The 21,796-nt window shown below is 52.9% G+C and overlaps 1 protein-coding gene across 4 annotated transcripts in view; it reads left to right on the forward strand.

The window, feature by feature from the left end:
• The window catches only part of NACC2 (NACC family member 2), a 73,253-nt gene that overhangs the window by 44,716 nt on the left and 6,741 nt on the right, over positions 1-21,796 (forward strand). For all 4 annotated transcript variants that reach the window (XM_030838319.2, XM_060300166.1, XM_030838318.2 and 1 more), the window contains 2 exons: positions 19,310-19,474; positions 21,597-21,702. In XM_030838319.2, coding sequence (XP_030694179.1) covers positions 19,310-19,474; positions 21,597-21,702 — 271 coding nt within the window. The remainder of the gene's footprint in view (positions 1-19,309; positions 19,475-21,596; positions 21,703-21,796) is intronic.

Raw genomic sequence — 21,796 nt, forward strand, 5'->3', positions numbered from 1 at the left:
GGGGAGGTTCCCACGCCAACCTGGGCCCCCTCCCCTGGTCTCTGCGGTTCCGACCCCCTTCTGGCCTCCAGGCCCACCCCCCTCACTGGGCAGATGTTGAATCCGGCAGGCGGATGTGCTCCCTATGGGCGTCTGAGCCACAGGCCCGCCTAGGTGTTTACGCACCAGCCCCGAGCCTCCACCTTCACCCTTTCCCAGGAGGGGACCGCCGCGGGGTGCCCTGCTGGTGGCCAGTGAGCTGGTGGCCCTGTGTGGCCCTGCTCTCCCTTCCCCTCCAGGTCTGCCCGCTGCCCCACGCCTGGACGTGGGACGGACCCTGGTGGTGCGCGGGAGGGGGTCCTGGCACGCGGCACCACGTCTGTTCCCGGGTTCCGCCGCTCTGAGCAGAGGCTGCAGGTGGCCGCTGCACGCCGGAGGATAGAGCCCCGCCCCGGGCCAGGCCTTCCCAGCACGGCCTGTGAGGTCAGCGCGGCTGCTGTCCCATCTTACGGGGGGCGGGCCCAGCCTGCAGCGTCCCCCCTCCGCACGGCAGGGCGTCCCTCCAGCAGAGCCTCTGGGGAGCCGGGTTGGCGGCTGCTCCCACCCACAGCTCAGAGCTCACGAGCTGTCGCTTGGGGGTCCCACAGAGAGGGAGCAGTCAGGATGGGTTCTGCAAGCCCCACTCCCCGCCACCCACACTGCCTCCTGCCCTGGGCCAGGAGCGTCCGCACCGTTAGAGCCCAGCACAACCCCTGGCCTGCCTACAGTGGTGCCCAGGTGGGGGCGGCCTGCCCAGGCTCGGGGGGTTCCCGCTCTTTTAAGGCAGCATCCTGGCAGCTCAGGCCAGGCGAAGGAGGTGCCAACGCCAATGTGTCTGTCCCACTGTATACCCCGGAGGCTGCCCTGAGGGCTGGCCGGGCACCCCAGGCACCATCCGGGGCTCATCCCTGAGGGCCTCCAGGCGCAGCCCCCTGGCTCCCTGGCCTCAGCTTCCATGCAGTGTCACGTTTAACCCTCACACCCCCAAACACCCTGAGAGTTCTTCTTAAACCAGTTTTATTGAGGTGTAACTTACATACCTCGGTGACACGGGTATGAAGTTACCCATTTGAGATGTGGGCGAGGCGCCACTAGCACAGTCAGATGGAGGACGTGTCCGTCACCCTGGAGGCCCTTGCGCCCCTTTGCTGGCATCCCCTCCCCCACCCCCAGCCGCGGGCAGCCTCGGATCCGCTTTCTGTCCTCTGGGTACTTTTTGTCCGTCACGTAAACAGAGTCAGGCTGTCTGCACTCTGGTCCGGCTGTCTCGTCAGCAGAATGAGTTTGAGACTTGCCTGTGCTGGGTGGGCAGTCCCACCTTTTTCTCCCCTTTTTTATTTATTAAAGTGTTTACACACAATAAAATGTGCCAGTTTCAAGTGTACAGGTGATGAGTTTGGCCATTGTAATCAGTCAAGTACCACGGTCAAGATACACAACAATTTACTTCCCTCAGATGTTTCCCCGCGTCCTCCCCACCCCATCCCACCACCGCAGCCCCCGTTGCTCTCCATCACTATCATTTTTCCTTAAGTGGGATCACACAGAACGGAGTCTTCTATGTTTGACGTTTTTCATTTACTGTATCTTGAGATCGATTCATCCGTGTGGTCTGAGTGTGGGTCCTTGGTCCTTGTGGTGGATGGTGTTCTCCCATGCCGTGGACATGCCACCAGTGGCAGTCGTGTGTGGCCGCTATCATCGGGCTGCTGTGAACATCCACGTACACGCGGGACTGCTTTTTTGTTCATCTACTGAAATTATGATGTGGGTTTTCTCCTTAATTTTACTGATGTGGTGTATTGCATCAGTTAATTTTTTTTTTTTTTTATTGCGGTACGCGGGCCTCTCACTGTCGTGGCCTCTCCCGTTGCGGAGCACAGGCTCCGGACGCGCAGGCTCAGCGGCCATGGCTCACGGACCCAGCCGCTGCGCGGCATGTGGGACCTTCGCGGACCGGGGCACGAACCCGTGTCCCCTGCATCGGCAGGCGGACTCTCAACCGCTGCGCCACCAGGGAAGCCCATCATCAGTTAATTTTTAAATGTTGAACCACCCTTGAACTCCTGGGATAAGTCCCACTTGGTCATTATGTTTTATTGTTTTATATATTGCTGGATTCAATTCGCTAATGTTTTCTTAAGGAATTTTGCATCTAGTTCATGAAGATTAATTATCCGTAGTTTGCCTGTAGTATCTGTTTCTGGTTTTGTAGGAGGATATGCTAACCTTATGTCTCTTCTCCTTAATTTTCTGAAAGTTTGTGTAAGTTTGATGTTATTTCTTTCTTTAGCATTTGATAGAATTCATTCACCAGTGAAGCCACTTGGGCCTGCAGTTTTGTTGTTGTTTTTGTTCCTTATGGGAAGGTTTTCAATTATACATTCTGTTAGTTTAGATGTAGAACTGTTCAGATTTCTCTCACATCTTGCTCGAGCCATGGTAATTTGTGTCTTTCAAGGAATTTATCCATTTCTGATCTATGCAGGTATTAATATAGCCGTGCCAGCTCTCTTATGTTTACTATTTACCTGGTGTTGGCTGTTTTCATCCTTTTCCTGTTAACCTACCTGTATCTTAAAGCTCAATTCTTATAGATAGCACGTGATTGAGATCTGCTTTTTTATCCAGTCTGACCATCTTTTATTGGGAATCTTTCAACCATTTACGTTTAGTGTAATTTTCAAGGGGGTTAGGTTCAGGTCTGTCATCTCACTATTAGTTTTTTATTAGTCATGTTTTCTTTTTTTCCTCTTTTCCACCACTTTCTGATTGAATTTTTCCAGAGTTTCTCTTTAGCTCTGCTGTTGACCCAGTGGTTAGACATCCCCCCCACACCCCCGCCATGCTTTGGTCGTCTGGAGCTGACTCATGAATATTTGACTTATCCCATCAACCTTCTCAGGTATATCACCCCCTCCTGTGGAACTCAGACTTTCAAAACTGTGTGTTTTCATTTCCCCGCTCCGGTCCTTAGTGAAATTGTTGTCACGTATTTTACTTCTTCGTAGGCTATAAGCCTTATGGTGATGTTATTGTTTTTACTTGAAACCGACAGTTGTCTTTTTTCCACTTGTAGTCACTTTTAAAATTTAAATAGAGTAGAATTTACTCTTTGGGGCAAATTGTTCTCTGAGTTTAAACAAATGTATATAGTCATGTGATCGCCTCCATAATCAAGATGCAGAGCAGTCACCTCCCACATTTTATCATCCCCCTGTGGCCCTTTTGTAGTCTTTTCTTCCTCTCTCCCAGCTCCTGCGACCACTGGTCTGTTTTCTGTCTCATCAGTGGAATCACACAGTGTGTGGCCTTTTGATTGAATGCGTTTGAGGTCCATTCGTGTTGTGTGAGTTCGTGGTTCTTTTTTTTTTTTTTGGACTGCTGAATAGTATTCCCACGATGGGTTTATCTAGTTGCCAGTCGAAGCACCTTTGGTTTATTTCTAGTTTTTAGTGGTGATGGATTGAGCTGCTGCAAACGTGGCATCTAGGTTTTTGTGCACACTTGAATTGTCAGTTCTTTTTGGTAAATTGGCCTAGGAATGAGATAGTGGGTCACATGGTAAGTGCATATTTAACTTTATAAGAAATTGCCCAAACTCTTGTCTAAAATAGTTCTGTCACTTTATATCGCCACCAGCAAAGCAGGAGAGTTCCTGTCATTCCATGATCTTGTCAGCACTTGGGTTTGTCTTTTTTTTAAAAGCCATTCTCATGGTCTATAGTGGTGTCACACTGCAGTGTTCATTTGTATTTCTCTAATGTCTAATGATGTGGAACACCCTTTGTGTATTTATTTGCCATCTGTATACCTGCTCTGGTCAAGTGCCTCTTCGAGTCTTTTGCCCTCTTTTTATTGGGTGGTTTGAATATTGAGTATGGTTGATATGGTGTGTTCCTTATACATTCTAGGTGTGAAAGTCCTGTGTTGGATATGTGACTCATAAACATATTCTACTAGACTGCAGTTGGTCTTTTCTTTCTCTTACTAGAGTCTTTCATAGACATTTTAACATTTTGATGAAGTTTATTCTTTAAATTTTTAAATCTTATTTTTGGCTGCGTCGGGTCTTAATTGTGGCACAAGGGCTCTTCTTTGCAGCAAGCAGGCTTCTCTCTAGTTGCGGCGTGCGGGCTCAGTAGTTGTGGTCCGCGGGCTTTGTTGCCCCACGGCATGTGGGATCTTAGTTCCCTGACCAGAGATCGAACCCACGTCCCCTGGGTTGGAAGGCGGATTCTTAACCACTGGACCGCCAGGGAAGTCCCCTGATGAAGTTTAAATGGTCAGTAATTTCTCTTACAGATGATGCTTTTGGTGGTGTATTTGATTCTTTACCTAACAAGATTATAAGAATTTTTTCCCCTGTGTTTTCTTCTAGATGTCTTATGGCTTTGGGTTTGACATTTAGTCTGTGGCCCATTTTGAGTTAATTTTTGTATAAGGTGTGAGACATGGATCGAGGTTCTGATTTTTTTTCCACGTGGATGTCTAATTTTTTTTTAAGAAATTTAGAATATGAAAAAATGCCTATTATGTTTACCCACATATTTACCTTGTCCAGTTCCTCATACTTCGTATAGATTAGAGTTTCTACCTGGTGTTATTTTTCTTCTGCTTGAAGAATTTCCTTCAACCTAGTGATGGACTAGTAGTGGATTCTGAAAAATCACAAAGAGGTCTTTACATCACCTTTTAAAAAATCTGCCTTATTGAAGTATAGTTTATGTATAATAAAATTAGTCAGTTTTCATTGTACAGTTGTCACCTTCATTCTTGAAGGGTGTTTTTGCTGGATGTAGAATCCTAGGCTGACTGTTACTTTCTGCTTTCAGTAGACGTTCTCTTGTCTTCTGAAATGCATATTTTTTCCTCGGGAAATCATAGTCATTCTTCTCTGAGTTTCTCTGTACGAGTTGTGTCTTTTCTTTTCAGGCAGCTTTTATTTCTGCTTACATTTTATTGAGCTTTTTGGACGTGTGCGTTTCTACCATTATTCCTTCAAATGTCTTGTGCCCCTCCCCCCACAACTCCAATTAAACATGTTTTTGTCCCTGAGGTCCCAGGCTCTGTTTATTTATTAGTTTTTAGCCTTTTTTTCTGTTTAGGCTTTAGATGGCGTCGTTTCCATTGCTGTTTCTTCATGGTTGCCGATCTTCTCTGCAGTTCCGTTTTGTTCCTATTTGTACGTTCCGTTTCTGCCCTCATTGAGTTCCTGCTTTTCCATTTTTTTTAAAGTTCTGATGGTATTTTCTAGCTGGTGTTAAAGCCTTTGCCTGCTAATGCTGTCCGCTTTGTTATTTCTCGGTGTGTTTCTACCTACTGATTTTTCTCCTCTTTGGGATCCCCTTTTTGTGGTTCTTCACGTATCTATTAATTTTGTAACAGGTGCTGGACATCGTGGATGTAGAGCACCAGCAGTCTTGTCCTGAGTCTCTCATAGTGGAGTTAAGTGGGATTTCCATAATGAGTAATGATTTTGAGTGTTTTTTCATACTCTCGACAGGTTATCTGTCTTCCTTTGTGAAGTGCCCATTTAAATCTTCTTTCCCACACTTGTAGAGTGAGTTGTCTGTCCTTTTCTCACAACTTTTCGTGAGCTTCTCTGTACTCCAAATAGACCTCTTCTGTCAGACAAGTGTCGTAAATATCTTCTCCCACTCTGCAACTTGTCATCTTCTTAATAGAATTTTGATGTAATAAGTGTATTAACTTCTTTCTGTTTATCAATAGCTATTATATCTTGTTTAAAGGAATCTTCCTTTACCTCCAGATCAGTGTAATGTTCTGTGTACCTTAAAGTTGTCTTTGTGATTTGAAGTCATTTTAAATTTACAGAAGTGTTTCAAGACAAGCACAAAGAACTCCTGTATACCTTTGCCTCAGACTCACTAGCTGGTAAGAATTTGCCACATTTTGCTTTGTCATTCTTTTTCTTTTTTTAAGTATAGGTTTGTTTTTTTTTTCTCTGAACCATTTGAAGGCAAGTTGCAGATATTATGCTCTTTTACCCCAAAATACTGAGCATTGCTTACAAACGGGACATTCTCTTGCATAAACACAGGACAGTGTTCAAAACTCAGGAAATTTTTTTTGGCTGTGCTGGGTCTTCAGCTGCAGCACGTGGGATCTCCGTTGCGGTATGCGTGCAGGACCTAGCTCCCTGACCAGGGATCGCACCCGGGCCCCCTGCATTGGGAGCACGGAGTCTTACCCAGTGGACCACCAGGGAGGTCCCCAGGAAATTCAGTTTTGACCCAGCACTGCTATATAATCAACGATGCTTAAATTTCCATGCTTAAATTCCTCCAGTTGTCTCAGTATTGTCCTTTGTGGTCACGTGGGTTTTTCTGATCCAGTATTCAGTTCAGAATCACACGTTGCCTTTCTGGTTTTTCTTTTATTCTGGAATAGATTCTCAGCCTTTATCCTTCATGAGACTTTCCTTTTGAAAGCACATGGGCTGGCTGTTTTGCAGAAGGTCCCTCTGTTTGGGTCTGCTGGGTTGGGTGCCTGGTGTGCGTTTCTGCTGGAATTCCACAGGAGCAATGCCGTGTCCTTCTCCAGCCACGACCCTGGTCTGGCTCAGTGTTGGTGCTGGCCCCTTAGGTCGTTTGGTCAAGGTGATCTCTGCCAGGTAGAGTCACTGTGAGAAGAGAAGGTGTGTCATTAGCCTTCACCCAACGCTTTTAGTGTTTGTTGATGACTCTTGCCTGGATTGATCACTACTCTGATGGTTGCAAAGTGGTGATCAGAACTCCGTAACTCCTACACTTATTAGTTGGTGGTCTTTTGTAGGGAAGAGCTTCTCCAGACCCCCTACTTATTTATTTTATTCCTTCACTTATTGTTGTTGTTTATTTGGTGTTAGTATAAAGTTACTTTTTTTTTTTTTTTAAGCATTTTCATGTTGTCTTTTTCAGCAAAATATCCCAGGCTCATCTTATGCTTTCTGTTCCCCAGCCCTGGAGTCAGCTTTTTTCCCTCTGAGTGGGGAATGGTATTTAGGAACCAAGATCTGGGTGCTACGTTTGCTTATTGCTACTAGGGTGCTGTTTTTATACCCTTCTGGTAGTCAGAGCTAGGAATTTATATATTTAAAAATCACGAGTTTGTACTGGTATCTCCAAATTTAACTCAATGTCCTAGGCTTCTCCCAGCCTCCTCTCTTCCTTACGTCTGTTTTCCCCTCTAACAGTCAAGATTCAGACTCCCCTGCTTTGTTATTAAGGCTTTTCTCTCTGTAGTAAGTATATCTGGAATTGATTTTTTTTTAATGTGGTGTGATGTGGGGCTCAAGATTTACTTTTTTTTTTTTTTTAAAGGGGATTTTTAAAATATTTTTGGCTGCATTGGGTCTTACGTTGCTGCGTGTGGGTTTCTTTAGTTGTGGCGAGCGGGGGCTACTCTTCGTTGCGGTGCGTGGGCTTCTCATTGTGGTGGCTTCTCTTGTTGTGGAGCATGGGCTCCAGGCACGCGGGCTTCAGTAGTTGTGGCTCGTGGGCTTAGTTGCTTCGCGCATGTGGGATCTTCCTGGACCAGGGCTCGAACCCGTGTCCCCTGCATTGGCAGGTGGTGGATTATTATTATTTTTTTTTAATGAGACCTTTTATTTATTTGTTTGTTTATTTTTGGCTGCATTGGGTCTTCGTTGCTGTGCGCGGGCTTTCTCTAGTTGCAGTGAGTGTGGGCTACTCTTTGTTGTGGTGCGAGGGCTTCTGGTTGCAGTGGCTTCTCTCGATGCGGAGCATGGACTCTAGGCTCATGGGCTTCAGTAGTTGTGGCGCATGGGCTTCAGTAGTTGTGGTGCACGGGCTTCAGTAGTTGTAGCGCACGGGCTTAGTCGCTCCGTGACATGTGGGATCTTCCTGGACCAGGGCTTGACCTGTGTCCCCTGCACTGGCAGGCAGATTCTCAACCACTGCGCCACCAGGGAAGCCCCAGCCTTTTCTTTAAATATTGAAATGGTCATATAGTTTTCCTCTTCTGCTCTGTTGATGTTATAAATTGCTTTTTCGAATATTAAAAAACCTTGTGTTTCTGGAATAAGCTCAACCTCGTTGTGATGTGGTATCCTTTTTACATCCCTCTGGGTTCAACTGCCTAATTTTTTTGCCCTTTTTGGGGGGGCTCTCTGGAGCTGTGACCACCCCCAGTCAGTGTTCATCTCCTAGAGGGAGGCCTCAGGTGGGTTGCCAGGTGTCCAGCAGTTGCTAAATTGAGGGAACCGCTCCCATCTGGCCGGACCCTGAGCGCGGAGCCCCTGCTTCTGCCGGGGGTGCCCCCCTGCCCACCACAGAGCTCCAGCCTAAACATTGGGAAACCTGTTAAATGCATACCCCCCACCCACACAAGGCACACACAGTGTGGGCGCCAGTGTAGGTACCCCAGACCCACATCAGAGGCGCGGGAGTTTGGACCCAGCGCCTGGGCCAACCCGGCTGCGTGGGACAAGCCCGTGCTTTTCATATTGCCTCATATTTTCTCTAGGATTTTTGCCACTATGTGGACGAGAGAGGGTGCCCTCTCATTTTCCTTTAAGGTAATCTCTCCCTTTTTCGCTAGCAAGGTTATCTGGCCTCATAAAATGATTCGACAATTATCACCCTTCCCCCCTTTTAAAAATGACCTGGAAGAGTTTGTATAACCTTAGTCCATTTCTTAAATATTTGAAGTAATGCCCAGGTGAAGCCACTTAGGCCTGGAGTGTTTTGCAGGACGGTGTTTATTAGATTCATGTCTTTATTAGGTCCAAGTTCAAATTTCTTTTTCTTGTATCAGTGTTGGTAAGTTGTGTTTCTCTTCAAGCTTATAGGTTTCATCTAATTTTTAGATTTATTGGCATGAATCTACTACTTATATCCTCTTAAAATCTTCCTAATGTTTATCGAAGAAAGTGGCAGGCTGTGACTTGGGTCAGATCTGCCCCATGGCCTGTTTTGGTACAGCCCACAAACTAGCGATGCTGTTTATATTTTTCAAGTGGTGTGTAAAGGAGAAAAAGCAAAAACGAAGGACATTCAACAGAGCCCAGCCTAAAAGACTGACGACCCTCTGGCCCTTTACGGTAGAAGTTTGCCAGACCCTGTTCTGCAGACTCTGCTGTGTCACGTTAATATCATATTAACAGTTAATATTGTTAATTTGTGTCTTTTTGCCTCATTATCCTTCATTCAGTCTTGCTAGAGATTTTTCCCACATATCAGTCTTTTCAAAGAACCAGCTTTTGGCTTTTTCTCTCTTATGTGTACAGTTGACCTTGGAACTGCACGGGTCCACTTATACACAGATCTTTTGCAATAAATACAGTACCTGTAAGTAAACAGGCATTTCTTTTTCACATTTCCGTTTTGATGTCTACTGCTGGAACCCACAGTGTTCCATATCCTATAAGACAATATTGATGCAGGTACTGAGCGACAGGTGATTCGTCTTGTAAACAGACGATGTAAACTTAAGATATTCGGTGAATACAGTCTAGTACTGTAAATGTATTTTCTCTTCCTTATGATTTTCTTAACATTTTCTTTTCTCTAGCTGACTAAGAATGCAGTACAAATACATACACAAAATGTGTGTGAACTGACTGCACATGTAAGGCTTCTTGTCAACAGTAAGCTATTAGTAGTTAAGTTTAGGGGGGAGACAGAAGTTATATGCAGCTTTTCGACTGCTCAGGGGGGTCGGGTCACCAACCCTCACATTGTCTAAGGGTCAACTGTACTTACATATATATTTTTTTAATTTCAATTTATTTCTACTTCCTCTGAGTTAATCTGCTATTCTTTTTTTTTTTTTTTTTTTTTTTTGCGGTACGCGGGCCTCTCACTGTCGTGGCCTCTCCCGTTGTGGAGCACAGGCTCCGGACATGCAGGCTCAGCGGCCATGGCTCACGGGCCCAGTCGCTCCGCGGCATGCGGGATCCTCGCGGACCGGGGCACGAACCCGCGTCCCCTGCATCGGCAGGCGGACTCTCAACCACTGCGCCACCAGGGAAGCCCTAATCTGCTATTCTTTTCCTAGTTTCCTGATCGATTGATTTCTCAGCCTTTTAAAATATATGCACTTCAGGGCTGTCCACTTCCTGGTCCGCACAGCTTAATTCTACCCAACCCATTTTGATATGTCGTGTTTCCATCATCATTCAGTCAAATATATTTCCCAGTGCTTTCGTGATTTTTCTTTTCTTGACCCTTGGGTTATGTCCTGGTGTGTTGCTTAAATTTTCGAACATGTTTTGGATTTTCCGGTCATCTATTTGTTGTAATTTCTGAATTAAATTTCCTGTGGTCACTTCATTGCTCTGACGTCTTTTGAGACTCTGGGCCCCAGCAAATGTCCCATAGGCACTAGACAAAAACTATGGTGCACCAATAATTAAATCAAATCTTGCATACTCTTTCAGATCTGGTTTTATCTTCTTATGTTGGCTCAAGAGATGGGGTGCTCAGATCTCCAGGGAGGCTTATAGGTTTGCCATTTCTCCTTTTAGTTCTGCCTGTTATTATGAAGTGTTGGTTTGGGTGCCTGTCAATTGCAGGCTTGTTTCATCTTCCTGGTGACCTGGTCCTCTTACCATCGTGAAGTATCCTGTAGCACCAGGAGAGTTTCTTGCTTTGAAGTCTGGGTGGTCTTACATCAGCAGAGCTGCCCTGGCACCCTTCTCTCTGATGTTCACCTGATGCGAAGCTTACGGGATCTTAGTTCCCCAACCAGGGATTGAACCTGCGCCCTCAGCACTGAAAGCGCTGAGTCCTAGCCATTGGACCACCAGGGAATTCCCTACCCTCGCCCTCTTATCTGGGATAACTTCCTTCATGTGGCTTCATGTCTGTAATCGGTTTGGAGCTCTGGGTCATTATAGCTTCCCACACACACCCGCCCTCCTTCCCGGGCTCCCGTGACACACATGGTGTGCATTCACCACGTCCTGGGAATTCCAGGTGACTTTTATTCTGTTTTATGACTTTTCTATTTCTTTTTTCTTCTGCTGCTTTAACCTGGAAGTTTTGGATTGAATTATTTTCCAGTTCACCAGTCTTCTCATGTGCTCTGTTTAATTTCCTTTTCAACCAATCATATTTCTAGGATTTGATTGTTTTTATTGATTCTAGTTTTCTGGTGAAATTCTCCATCTTGTACATTTCTTGCACAAATTAAGAGTAGTTATTTGAAACGCGGTGTCTGCCTGTTGAACCTGTTACGGATCGCCCACGGGTCTGATCTAATGTCTCTTTGTAAATTGTGGGGTTTTTTTATTTTAATCATTTGGCTTTGCTTTCTTGTATTGCTGGTAATTTTTTATTGAATGCTTCACATTGTGTGAAGACATTTTGGAAGCTCTAAGCAGAGCTGCTCCAGAGAGGGTCTGGAACCTGTTAGAGGTTTGCCTGAACGGCCGTCGGATTTATCAAGCAGTGATGTGACCTCCTGGAGTAAGTCAGGCTGGACGTTCCCGGTTGCCCTGCTCCTGGGCCCTGGCTGTTCCCAGGTCTTGGCTGAAAGCCTGGGTGTTCCCCAGAGCACCGCCTCCTCAGCAGGCCCCAAATCTCGGTGTTTGTCCAGCCCATACGTGGGACACCACATTCTTTTTTTAATTTATTTATTTTATTTTTGGCTGCATTGGGTCTTCGTTGCTGTGCACGAGCTTTCTCTAGTTGCGGCGAGCAGGGGCTACTCTTCGTTGTGGCACGCTGGCTTCACATTGCAGTGGCTTCCCTTGTTGCAGACAGAGCATGGGCTCTAGGCGCGCGGGCTTCAGTAGTTGTGGCACGTGGGCTCAGTAGCTGTGACTCACGGGATCTAGAGCACAGGCTCAGTAGTTGTGGCTCGTGGGCTCAGTAGTTGTGGCACGCAGGCTCAGTAGTTGTGGCGCGCAGGCTTCAGTAGTTGTGGCGCACAGGCTTAGTTGCTCTGTGGCATGTGGGATCTTCCCGGACCAGGGCTCGAACCCATGTCCCCTGCATTGCCAGGCGGATTCTTAACCACCGCGCCACCAGGGAAGCCCCCATAAGTTTGTTTTCTATGTCTGTTGAGTCTGTTTCTGTTTTGTAAATAGTTCATTTGTATCATTTTTTAAGTTTCCACATATAAGTGGTATCTCATGATACCACTTTCTCTGATTTACTTCACTTAGTATGACACTCTCGACTGGGCGACTTTTTTTAATGCAGCTTTTAGAGTTGTTCTTGCCGAGGGACTCAGCCCACTATTGGCTACTGCCTCCTACTCACAGTGGGCGTCTCTGGGGTATTTTACAAGTTCAGTGCATGTATTTTTGTGTAGCTCACGTGTGCTCGTTATCTTAAAGAATGTAAAACGATCATACAGTGAAAAGCCGTTCTCCCACGTGGCCCCTCCGCCTCCCACTCTGGTCCCCAGAGGCATCCACGGGTGGGCAGGGAGGCTGCGAGCGTCTCAAGGTCAGCACCGGACAGGAGGATGGAGAACAGAAAAGGGACGTGGTCAGGTTGGCGATAGAAGAGCTGCCGGGATCGCTGTGGTGGGGGTGAGGAGACCAGGTAGGGGACCGGTGGGGTCTCCTAGGGCCAGATTTGGGCGCAGGAGACAGAAGAACCCAGAACCGTGGGCCTGGGGAGGGACAGCACCAGGTTTCATTGGGATGGGCTTCCATTCAGTGGGAGGGGGAGCTGCCCAGAGGGAGTTGCGAGTGTACTGAGCCGTGGCCCGCGGGGCCAGTCACCAGGTCAGGTGGCTGCGGTGCAGGCTTGCACTGGCCGCAAAGCCCTGCTGGAGCACCGTCCGGGGTCTGGTCTCTCGGCCCTGCGTCTTCCCCAGCAGCTACGCCTGTAACTTCCTGAGCACGGGGCCTGGAGACCCGCTGTGTCCCTTTGTGTCCTGGCAGCTGGGGTTTACACACAGGTCCTCCCGGCTCTTGGCCGCGTGTTTCTGTTTCCACCTTTATTTTTCTTTCTTACTGGCTTTTCCCTGCCAGACTTTTGCTATTTTTTACCCCACATGCCAAATTGCATTGGCTCTTGGATGCATTTCGTGCCCCCGTTTTAGATCCAAGAAATGGGATGCATCTTACAGTCGGTGGTGTATCACAGTTACGTTGGTGTCACGTAAAAGACAGAATGATGCCCGTGGTGACCCCCCCCCAGCCGCCTGGGCCCAAGTGCATCTGTAGGAACCACCACCTGCCCTGTTCCTGGGATGCTGATACAGGTGTGTTCAGTGCACAGATGTGCTTCACGGGTGTGGCCCTTTCAAAACTGCCAGTCTGGTTGGCACTGAGCTGGCAGCTGCAGAGACGGGCTAGATCGCCCACCCGTGGTGCGTTTGTCACGAGTGGAGGCCACCCGGAGCTGAGCGGGAGGGGGCTGGGGAGGGCCAGGCGGCCACCTGGCATGGGGTGGTGTGGCCTGAGTGTCCACCGCCCAGAACAGCTCCGTCAACCAACCCCCAGGGCCCCAAGACTCCACCGTGCTGCTCCGACAGTCACCCCCCAACCCCATCCCCTGGCGGCCACTGTTCTCTGTCCCCATGGCTCTGTCTTTGGAGCGTGTCCGACACACGGACCTGCCCGGGAGATAACCCCGGACACTGGCCCCTCTGCTGGGCGCAGTGAACCTGGGATCCATCCAAGTTGTGCATCAATAATTTGTTCCTTCTTGCGGCCCTGTGGTGACTGTCACGTGGATGGCTTCCTGGCCGTCCCTTCCCCTGACGCAGGACATTGGGTGTTTCCCGTTTGGGGCATCTGTGAGCAGAGCGGGTGTGGACGTTTCTGTGCGGGGTTCGTCGCGTCCAGCCCTCATCTCTTTCTTCTCCTGGGTAAATACCTAAAAGTGGAATTGCTGGCTCAGCTGTGCATACGGTTAACTGTATAACAAACTTCCACGTGGTCTCCAGTGTCCTCACCACCGGGACGAGCATTCCAGTGGCTCCGTGTCCTTGCCGGCACGTGCTGCGCCCAGGTCCCACTGAGCCGTCCTAATCACGAGCGGTGGTATCTCAGCACGGCTTTAGTTTCCATTTTGCTAACGGCTCAGGACGTCGAGCATCTCCATCTATGTGTTCTCTGGCGAAGTGTCTGTTCAGATCTTCCGCCCATGTGTTTTCGTTTAGCATCTGTATTGGAGTATAACTGCTTTACAATGGTGTGTTACTTTCTGCTTTGGCCCATTTTTAAAATTGGGCTTTTCGTTTTCCTCCTGTTGAGTTTCGAGAGGCCTCCCTGGAGACACGTGGTTTGCAGATCTTTCCTCGGTCGGTGGTAGCTGGCTTGTCTTCTCGTCTTTTGTAGACACGAGTTTTTCATTTTGATGAAGTTTAGTTTCTCATTTAATTTCTTTTAGGGATTGTGCTTGTGGAGTCATGTCTAGGCTTTTAGCTGAAGCCAAGATCACAGATTTTCTGGTGAAGGTTTTGTAGTTTTGCGTTTTACGTTTAGATCTGCGACCCACTCGTGTTCATCTTCGCGTAAGGTGTGAGGTTCGGCTCATGGGTCTGTGCCTGTGTGTGACCTGTGACTTGGCACCGTTTGTTGGCAGACTGTCACTTCCTTCTTTGGGTACGTCTGCATCTTTATCACAGACCGGCCGAGCGTACCTGTGTGGGTCTGTCTCCGGACCGTGCACTGTGTGTCTGGCAGGCCTGGTCACTGTGCACTGTGGGGAGCCGGTGTCGGGTGGTGTGGTGCAGCATTTTTCTTTCCATTTGGTTTTCAGTTGTATTTTTCTATATAATTAAGAACTAGGGGTTCGGTTTCTTATGCTGCCATCTGAACAAATGGCATACACTTTCGTGGAGTGGGCATCACCTTTTTTGTCCCCTGTCCGCCCCACCCAACCTCAGCAAAGCTACACTGCGGCTGGACCAGGGCGGCTCGGGCACCTGCCGGTGGTCACCCACCTTGCCGGGGCTCCCAGGGGCGGGGGCTGCTTATGCTGTCTCTGATGGTGACTCCCTAGGACACACTATGGATTTGGGGATGGGAACAGGGGCCCTTTGGGGCTTCCTGGACATGACAGCATCCTGTGGTCGGGTGTCTTGGTGTGTGTTGCCCAAGGAGAGGGTCCAGTGATTTCTTCAGATTCCCAGTCTTTGACCCTCAGGAGGTTGAGGAAGTTCAGGACTGAGGTCAACGTGACCCTCCCGGTTTCCCTCCTTCCATTCATTTTTTATTTTTGGCTGCGCTAGGTGTTGGTTGCTGTGCGTGGGCTTTCTCTAGTTGTGGCGAGAGGGGACTACTCTTTGTTGCGGTGCGCAGGCTTCTCATTGCGGTGGATTCTCTTGTTGTGGAGCACGGGCTCTAGGCGCACGGGCTTCATAGTTGCGGCACGCGGGCTCAGCACTTGTGGCTCACGGGCTTAGTTGCTCCACGGCATGTGGGATCTTCCCGGACCAGGGCTCGAACCTGTGTCCCCTGCGTTGGCAGATGGATTCTTAACCGCTGTGCCACCAGGGAAGTCCCCCATTCATTCTTCTAAAAAAAAATTTTTTTTTATTGTGGTAGAGTGTAGCTGATATAAGATTTACTGTTAAGACCACTTCTGAGTGCACAGAACCAGGTACGTGCACCTTGTGCCGCCGTCACCTCCAGAACTTTCTCATCTTCCAAACTGTCCCCACTCGACACTTGCTCCCCTCCCCCCACCCCAGCCCCAGGCCCCACCGTCCACTTCCTGCCTCCGTGGGTTTGACTCCTTCAGGGACCTCACACGAGTGGGTCCTGCAGGCTGTGTCCGTCCGTGTCGGGCTCACCTCCCTTGTGTGATGTCTCCCCTGTTTGGGTTCAGGCAGGTGTCGTGGTAGGGGCAGCAGGACCTCGAAGGCACAGCCTGGACCCCTCTTCCTCTCTAGTTAGAGACCCTGCAGGGCCCACCATGCACCCTCTGAACACACTGGTGTCTTCTTCGGCCCTTGTGGTCTGAGGGAAGCTTCTGCCTGCCTCTGTCCCTGCTGCCCGTTTGCCCAGATTAGCTGCTGTTCCAGATGGTTCCATCGGGACCTTTACCACCGTGACTCACCTTCCCTACACAGAGGGATTGCTCACCCCCTGATACAAACAGCTAACTGCTTTCACGCGCTTCTCTCCAAATTTCACGGGGCCTGAGTATTTGGAGCCCACGATCCTAGAAACCAACGTTATAAAGGGTTATAACCGGGGCCGTTGACGATGCAGGCGGCCGCCGGGTCCCCCGTGCGCAGGGAGACCTGGGTGTGATCCGAGGGGTCTCTGCAGGCTGCCATACCCCTGCCCACAGCCCCCCGAGGGGTCTCCCATCACCCTTGCCGTCAGGCACTGGAGTGACCCCGCCAGAGGCCGCCAGGGAGACTGGAGCGGCCCCGTCACTATGGTGCACAGACTCTCCTGGGTTTCCAGAACCTGTCTGTAACTCGGCACCCCTCCCTAGAAGGAGGCCGCTGGAAGCTCGGGCCGGGCCGTGGCGGGTAATTCGGGGCGGGGAGGGCCGGGGGCACGTGAAGCAGCTCGGAGCACCTTTCCAGATGAGCCGCCGCTCTGCTGGTATTTTTAGCGGGTGCAGAGTATCCGGCACATGGCGGAGCAGAAATAGAAGTGGTTCTTTTGGCTCTTCTGGATCTGACAGCCTCTGGCTCTCGGGGAGCCGTGCTGGGGCTGGGGGGGCGGGCGTCGTGTGGAGCACAGACAACTTCTGCTGTTTGGAGGAACATCGAGGCCGAGGAGTTGTACGTGGGGATTATGTCTGCTGGTGAGCGCTCTTTATGTAAATGCCACGGCGCCAGGCTCGGCGCCCTGCTCCCGAGTCTGCGTCTGCGAGTGTAATCACAGCAGACTTGGCGGAGGGGGAGGGGGAGGGGCGGGGCGGGTAATTAGGTTTTAAAATATCATCCGGGTTGTTTTTCCTGTGCTCCCTGAGCCCCTGGGTAATTCCGGGTTTGGAAGATTCTGGCGGCTCTCTGCTGATCTGCCCCCACCCACTGTCAGCGTTCCCCAAACATGCCAGGTGGGAAATGCTGCCCGAACCCCCCGAGCGGCCACCCTTCGGACTTCTGCCCTGAGCTGTGCTGCAGCCTCGCCCAGCGCTGGGCTGATTCAGGAAAACTCCCTCCTTTGAACTGGAACTGGCCGCCGCCAGGCCGAAGGCACCGCGTGCCACCCTCACCCTGTGCATGCTGACAGGTGCCTCCCTAGGAACGGCTGAGCCCCGACGGGACAGGGGGAGGGGTGGCCTGGGGGTCCCCAGGTGGGGACTGGGGCTGACTCCGGAGCGGGTGATTCCAGACCCAGGCCGGGTGGGCTAGAGCAACAGGTGGGTCCCCAACCCATCCTCGGGGCTGGAACTGACCATCCTGCCTTCTCCCGCGGGACTCGCCCTGTGGTTTGGGGGTGCTGGCCCTTCAGGGACTGGGCAGCCCTGACCTTTCCCCCACAAGAGCTTGGTGCAGAGATAACTAGGGGCTAATCCATGCTCACACGGTGCCAGGTCTGGGGCTTGGGCACCCTTCCTTGCCAACCTCCCCCTCCTGAAGGGCTTCCAGGTCCTTCTCCCAGCCCCACCTGGCCTCCCCCAGACTTAGGTGCCTCTGCAGAATTTCCCTGTGACCCCAAAGGGGTGTCAGTGCAGAGGGGATGGGACACCGGCCAGCCCAAGGGGCTGCCTCTGACCATCTTGGAGTGGCCTCTGGACCCGCCGCAACAGGCTCTGCCACTCAGCCCCTGCCCTGAGGCTGCTGGAGGAGGGCTTCCAGCCCAGCCTTGCCCTCTGGGTGTCTGAGCCCTGGGAGGTGCGCTCTTCCCCACAGTGGTCACTGAGGCTGCTAATGAGAGCCGCTGTCCTCAGCAAGGAAAACCCAGCCCCGGGTGGCCATCAGAGCAGCCCGGAGCCTTTCCAACTTGCAGACCCTGCCTGGGTGCCCGCGTGACGGGCGGGTGCCCGGGGGACGGGCCCTGGGGCCTTCACCTGCAGGCCCTGCTGCTCAGCCAGGTGTGTGGCGTGGGCCTGCCCTGGAGCAGCTGTGATTTCTCAACGACGACAGCTGCCGGGAGCAGGTGGCCCTCCCAGGAGTGACCCAGGATCGCCATGTGCTGGGGACACAGGAGGGAGGCCGTGCCCCTGCCCTGTGTCTGGCCAGGATGGCTTGAGTGCGGGCCGCAGGGTGAGGGGTGCTGGACGGGTGGCCGTGTGTGAGCCTGAACGGGGAGGCCGGCCTGCGGTAGAGCCCGGCCGGGTACAGGCCTCCAGCTGACCGTGCAGTGGGGACCGGGCATGTGATGCTGCCTGGGCTGCTGGCGCCGGGCAGGAAAATGAGGAGGGGACAGGGGGCAGGCGCAGGGCAGGAAGTGGGGGCCTGCTTGTAGGGTCTTGGGGCGCCGAGCCTGGTGAGGTGGGGTCCTGCCCGCCATGGGGGCCTCCACGTGGCCGCTGCCCTCACCCGGCCTGGCCACCTGCTGAACCCTCAGGGCTGGGCACTCCCTGCAAGCAGGGGGCAGGCCCTCGGCCTCCCAGCGCCTGGGGAGGCACCTGGGTGTGCTGGGTGCCCAGCAAGTGCCCGATAGACTGGCCCCCCCCACCCCATGAGCCCGAGAGGTAACCCCCAGCCCAGCCTTGAGCCCCTGCAGAGGGCCCGTGGGTAGGTGGGTGGTTAGGAGGCCGGGCGGGGGAACGGGGCCGAGGCCATGCTCTGCTGGGTGTCCCGTGCGTGGTGCTCGGGCTCAGGGTGTGACACGGGGACTCCGAGGGGGCCTCCCCCGCTCCCCGTCCTCCCGCCCCATCATAGCTGCAGGTGCTGGCGCGCCTGGGGGTCCCTGGATGACCCCCAGTAGTAGTTTGTCAGGAACCTCCCCAGACGGCCCGGAGGCCCGGAGCCGGCGTGGAGACGGCGTCAGCGCTGCCCGGCCGCCACCGCCTGGCTTTACTGGTGGTGAACACTGATGGCGCTGCTCTTGGCCAGGAATGCGTGGTGCAGCCTCTGGGGGCGGGGTGCCCGCGTGCAGGGGGGCTGCTGTGAGGAGACAGGCTGGGGAGCGGTTGACCGTACAGAGCTGTTCCCCTCCCCCACTCTGCCCAACCTCCGCCCTGCCCCCACCCCCAGCCCGGAGCCCTCATTCCCGCTCACCCTGCAGGCCTCAGCCTGCTGGACATCCCCACCCTGGGAGCCTCCCAGGCCGGCTGGGAGCCCCTCGCCTGCCTTCTCTGCTCTCCGGTTCACTCGGGTCCTCCCAGCAGGGGCAGCACCTGATGGGCGGGGAGTGTGGGCATGCGGCAGGCCTGGTCCGGGCCTGGGTGGGCAGGAGGGGAGCTCTGCTGTGTCCCTGACTGGGTGGCCTCTGGGCCCACAGTGCAAGAGAAGCCGGAGCCCGTGCCACTGGAGAGCCGTTCCTGCGTCCTCATCCGCCGCGACCTGGTGGCCCTGCCCGCCAGCCTCATCAGCCAGATCGGGTACCGCTGCCACCCCAAGCTCTACTCCGAGGGGGACCCCGGCGAGAAGCTGGAGCTGGTGGCAGGTGAGGCCTCGCCCCCACCCTGTCTATTGTATGCAGCTGCCCTGCCGTTTATTTTTTCTTCCGAGCTGTGAACAATGGACTCATCACCAGTCAGTCAAAAAAAAGAACATCTTAAATTTCCTCTAATTTCCTTTTAGAAGAATGTGTCACTAAGAGGAGTTATTCAATTGAATTAATTTAGCATTTTAATTGAATCCCCTGGGCTGGTCGGGCTTCTGATTGGCAGGGGCTGCAATCATGATTGTGTTTTAATTTAGGTCGGGGATAAAACCAAGTCCCCCCCACCCCACCTCCAGCTCCCCAAGTGTCCAATTGCCTCGTTCGAGGGGTGAGTGACCAGAGCTTCCAAACGGCAGCTCCCAGGCAGCAATGGACTTGTTTCTTCTGTAAAAACAAACAACACGGTGGGGTCCAAAGCCCCTTAGGGCTCGTGCCTGTCAGAAATATTTATCTTCTCAGTGTTGGGATTCATTCGGCCTCACAGCTCCTTGTAGATTTTTTTCGGTCCGTGCTGTGAGGATTGTGGGATCTTAGTTCCCCGACCAGGTGTTGAACCCGGGCCCTCGGCAGTGAGAGCGCAGAGCCCTAACCGCTGGACCACCAGGGAAGTCCCTCCTTGTAGACTTCTAAGGCTGTCTGGCGGGAAGATGAGAATTGATGGGGCCTTGCCTCTTCCTCCGTGAGCTGCTGGGCCATCACTCCTGACCGGCACCCGCCTGCCGCGCCTGGGCAACGTTATGGGGTTCCTTCTGCCTGAGCCGTCCCCCCTTCTGGAACCACGCCTCCGCAGGCGGCCTCGCCTTTCAGCCGACAGGAGGGCAGCTGGGCGGTGTTGGCTGGTCTGGGTGGACCTGGGTGGGGTGGGGATGCCCCCGGCCATGCCCGAGCCCCCCGCCCCTGCTGCCTGGCATCGTTCCAAGCAGCACCCAGCTCCTCTGTTCAGGGAGCGCCAGCGTCAGGCTACACCGGGTTCTCGGGGCCCTGGGGATGGGTGTGGTCCCCAGGGAGGCCTGTCTATCAGTTTGGGGTTGGGAAGGGTGCAGGCCGGCCGCCTTCCCTGGCCAGGCCCCACCTGGCCCCAGGCCTCCTTCTAAGCCCCCCTTTACAGATCTCCCCACAGCGAGGGGGCCGTCCGGCCCGTGTGGCTCAGGGTGACCTGCCCTGCCCTTGGGTTTGAGCCTCTGCAGACCTTGGGTGGGGTGAGGCCCTGCGGGACCCTTGGTGTGTCGTGGCCGGAGACGCCCAATGGTGGTCTCCATCTAGAGTCAGCCACGTGCTTCTTAACCGGTGCCTGTGGGCTTCTCTGGAGACCTGGCTCGTGGGGAACAAAACGTTAAGCTGGGGAAGGGCCCCCGAGGCCGGAGTGGCAGCTTTCACAGGGGTCCTCGCATCTCTGCCCTGCCCCCCGCCGCCCAGAAGGGAACCATGTTCATGTTTTCCCATGAGGAGATTCAGCACGTGCCCCGTAAAAAGTCAGATCGTAGACAAAGGCCCGGATGAGGCCCTGCAGGCGCCCGTGTTCTTCACGACGGCTGACTCTTGCAGAAGCTCCTCTCCACGGGCAGCGTCCAGGGTAAACAGGCCTCCCCGAGGCTCCTGTCCTCCCTGTCCTTCGCTGGCCTGAACCCTGGCGGGGGCCCGGCCTGGCCAGACCGCGGGGTGAAGAGCGCTGCGGGGCTCACCGGTCCCGTCTCCGCCCTGGGCCGGCTCTTCCGTCCCGGCACCCGGAGAGGTCAGTGCTGGGCAGGGGGGAGCTGCAGCCCGACCTCCATGATTCCAGCTCCCATCACTGCCCACGGCTCTTCGGTGTTCAGGGAGAACTGAGAGGCAAGATGAGTGTTTCCCAAACGCAAACGCAGGTCGGCTCCAGGCCATCCCCTCGAGGCTGGGAGGGCAGTTCGGGGACAGCCCTTTGAGGCGTGTGACCAAGGCTGCCTGCTCCTGGTGACAGGGCCCCAGTGCAGCGGGGAAGGCCTGGAGCGTGGGGTCCCAGGCCTGGAGGGGGGCTGCCCCAGACCCTGCCTCACCCGCGGGCCGCCCGCCCCGGCCGCAGCAGCCCCTGGGCCGCCCGTGGCCCTGGGTCTGGGGCTGAGGGCCTCCCTTCTGTGTGTGGCGGCCGCAGGCTCCGGCGTCTACATCACGCGTGGCCAGCTGATGAACTGCCACCTGTGCGCGGGGGTGAAGCACAAGGTGCTGCTGCGGCGCCTCCTCGCCACCTTCTTCGACAGGTAGGTCCCCCGCGGGCCCTGCGGTCTCTAGAATCTTCTCTAGACGAGGCCGTGCGTCCAGGCTCCCCCACCTTCCCGACCTCACAGGCGTCAG

The sequence above is a fragment of the Globicephala melas genome, chromosome 6, assembly GCF_963455315.2.
Source record: "Globicephala melas chromosome 6, mGloMel1.2, whole genome shotgun sequence".
Classification (NCBI taxonomy): domain Eukaryota; kingdom Metazoa; phylum Chordata; class Mammalia; order Artiodactyla; family Delphinidae; genus Globicephala; species Globicephala melas.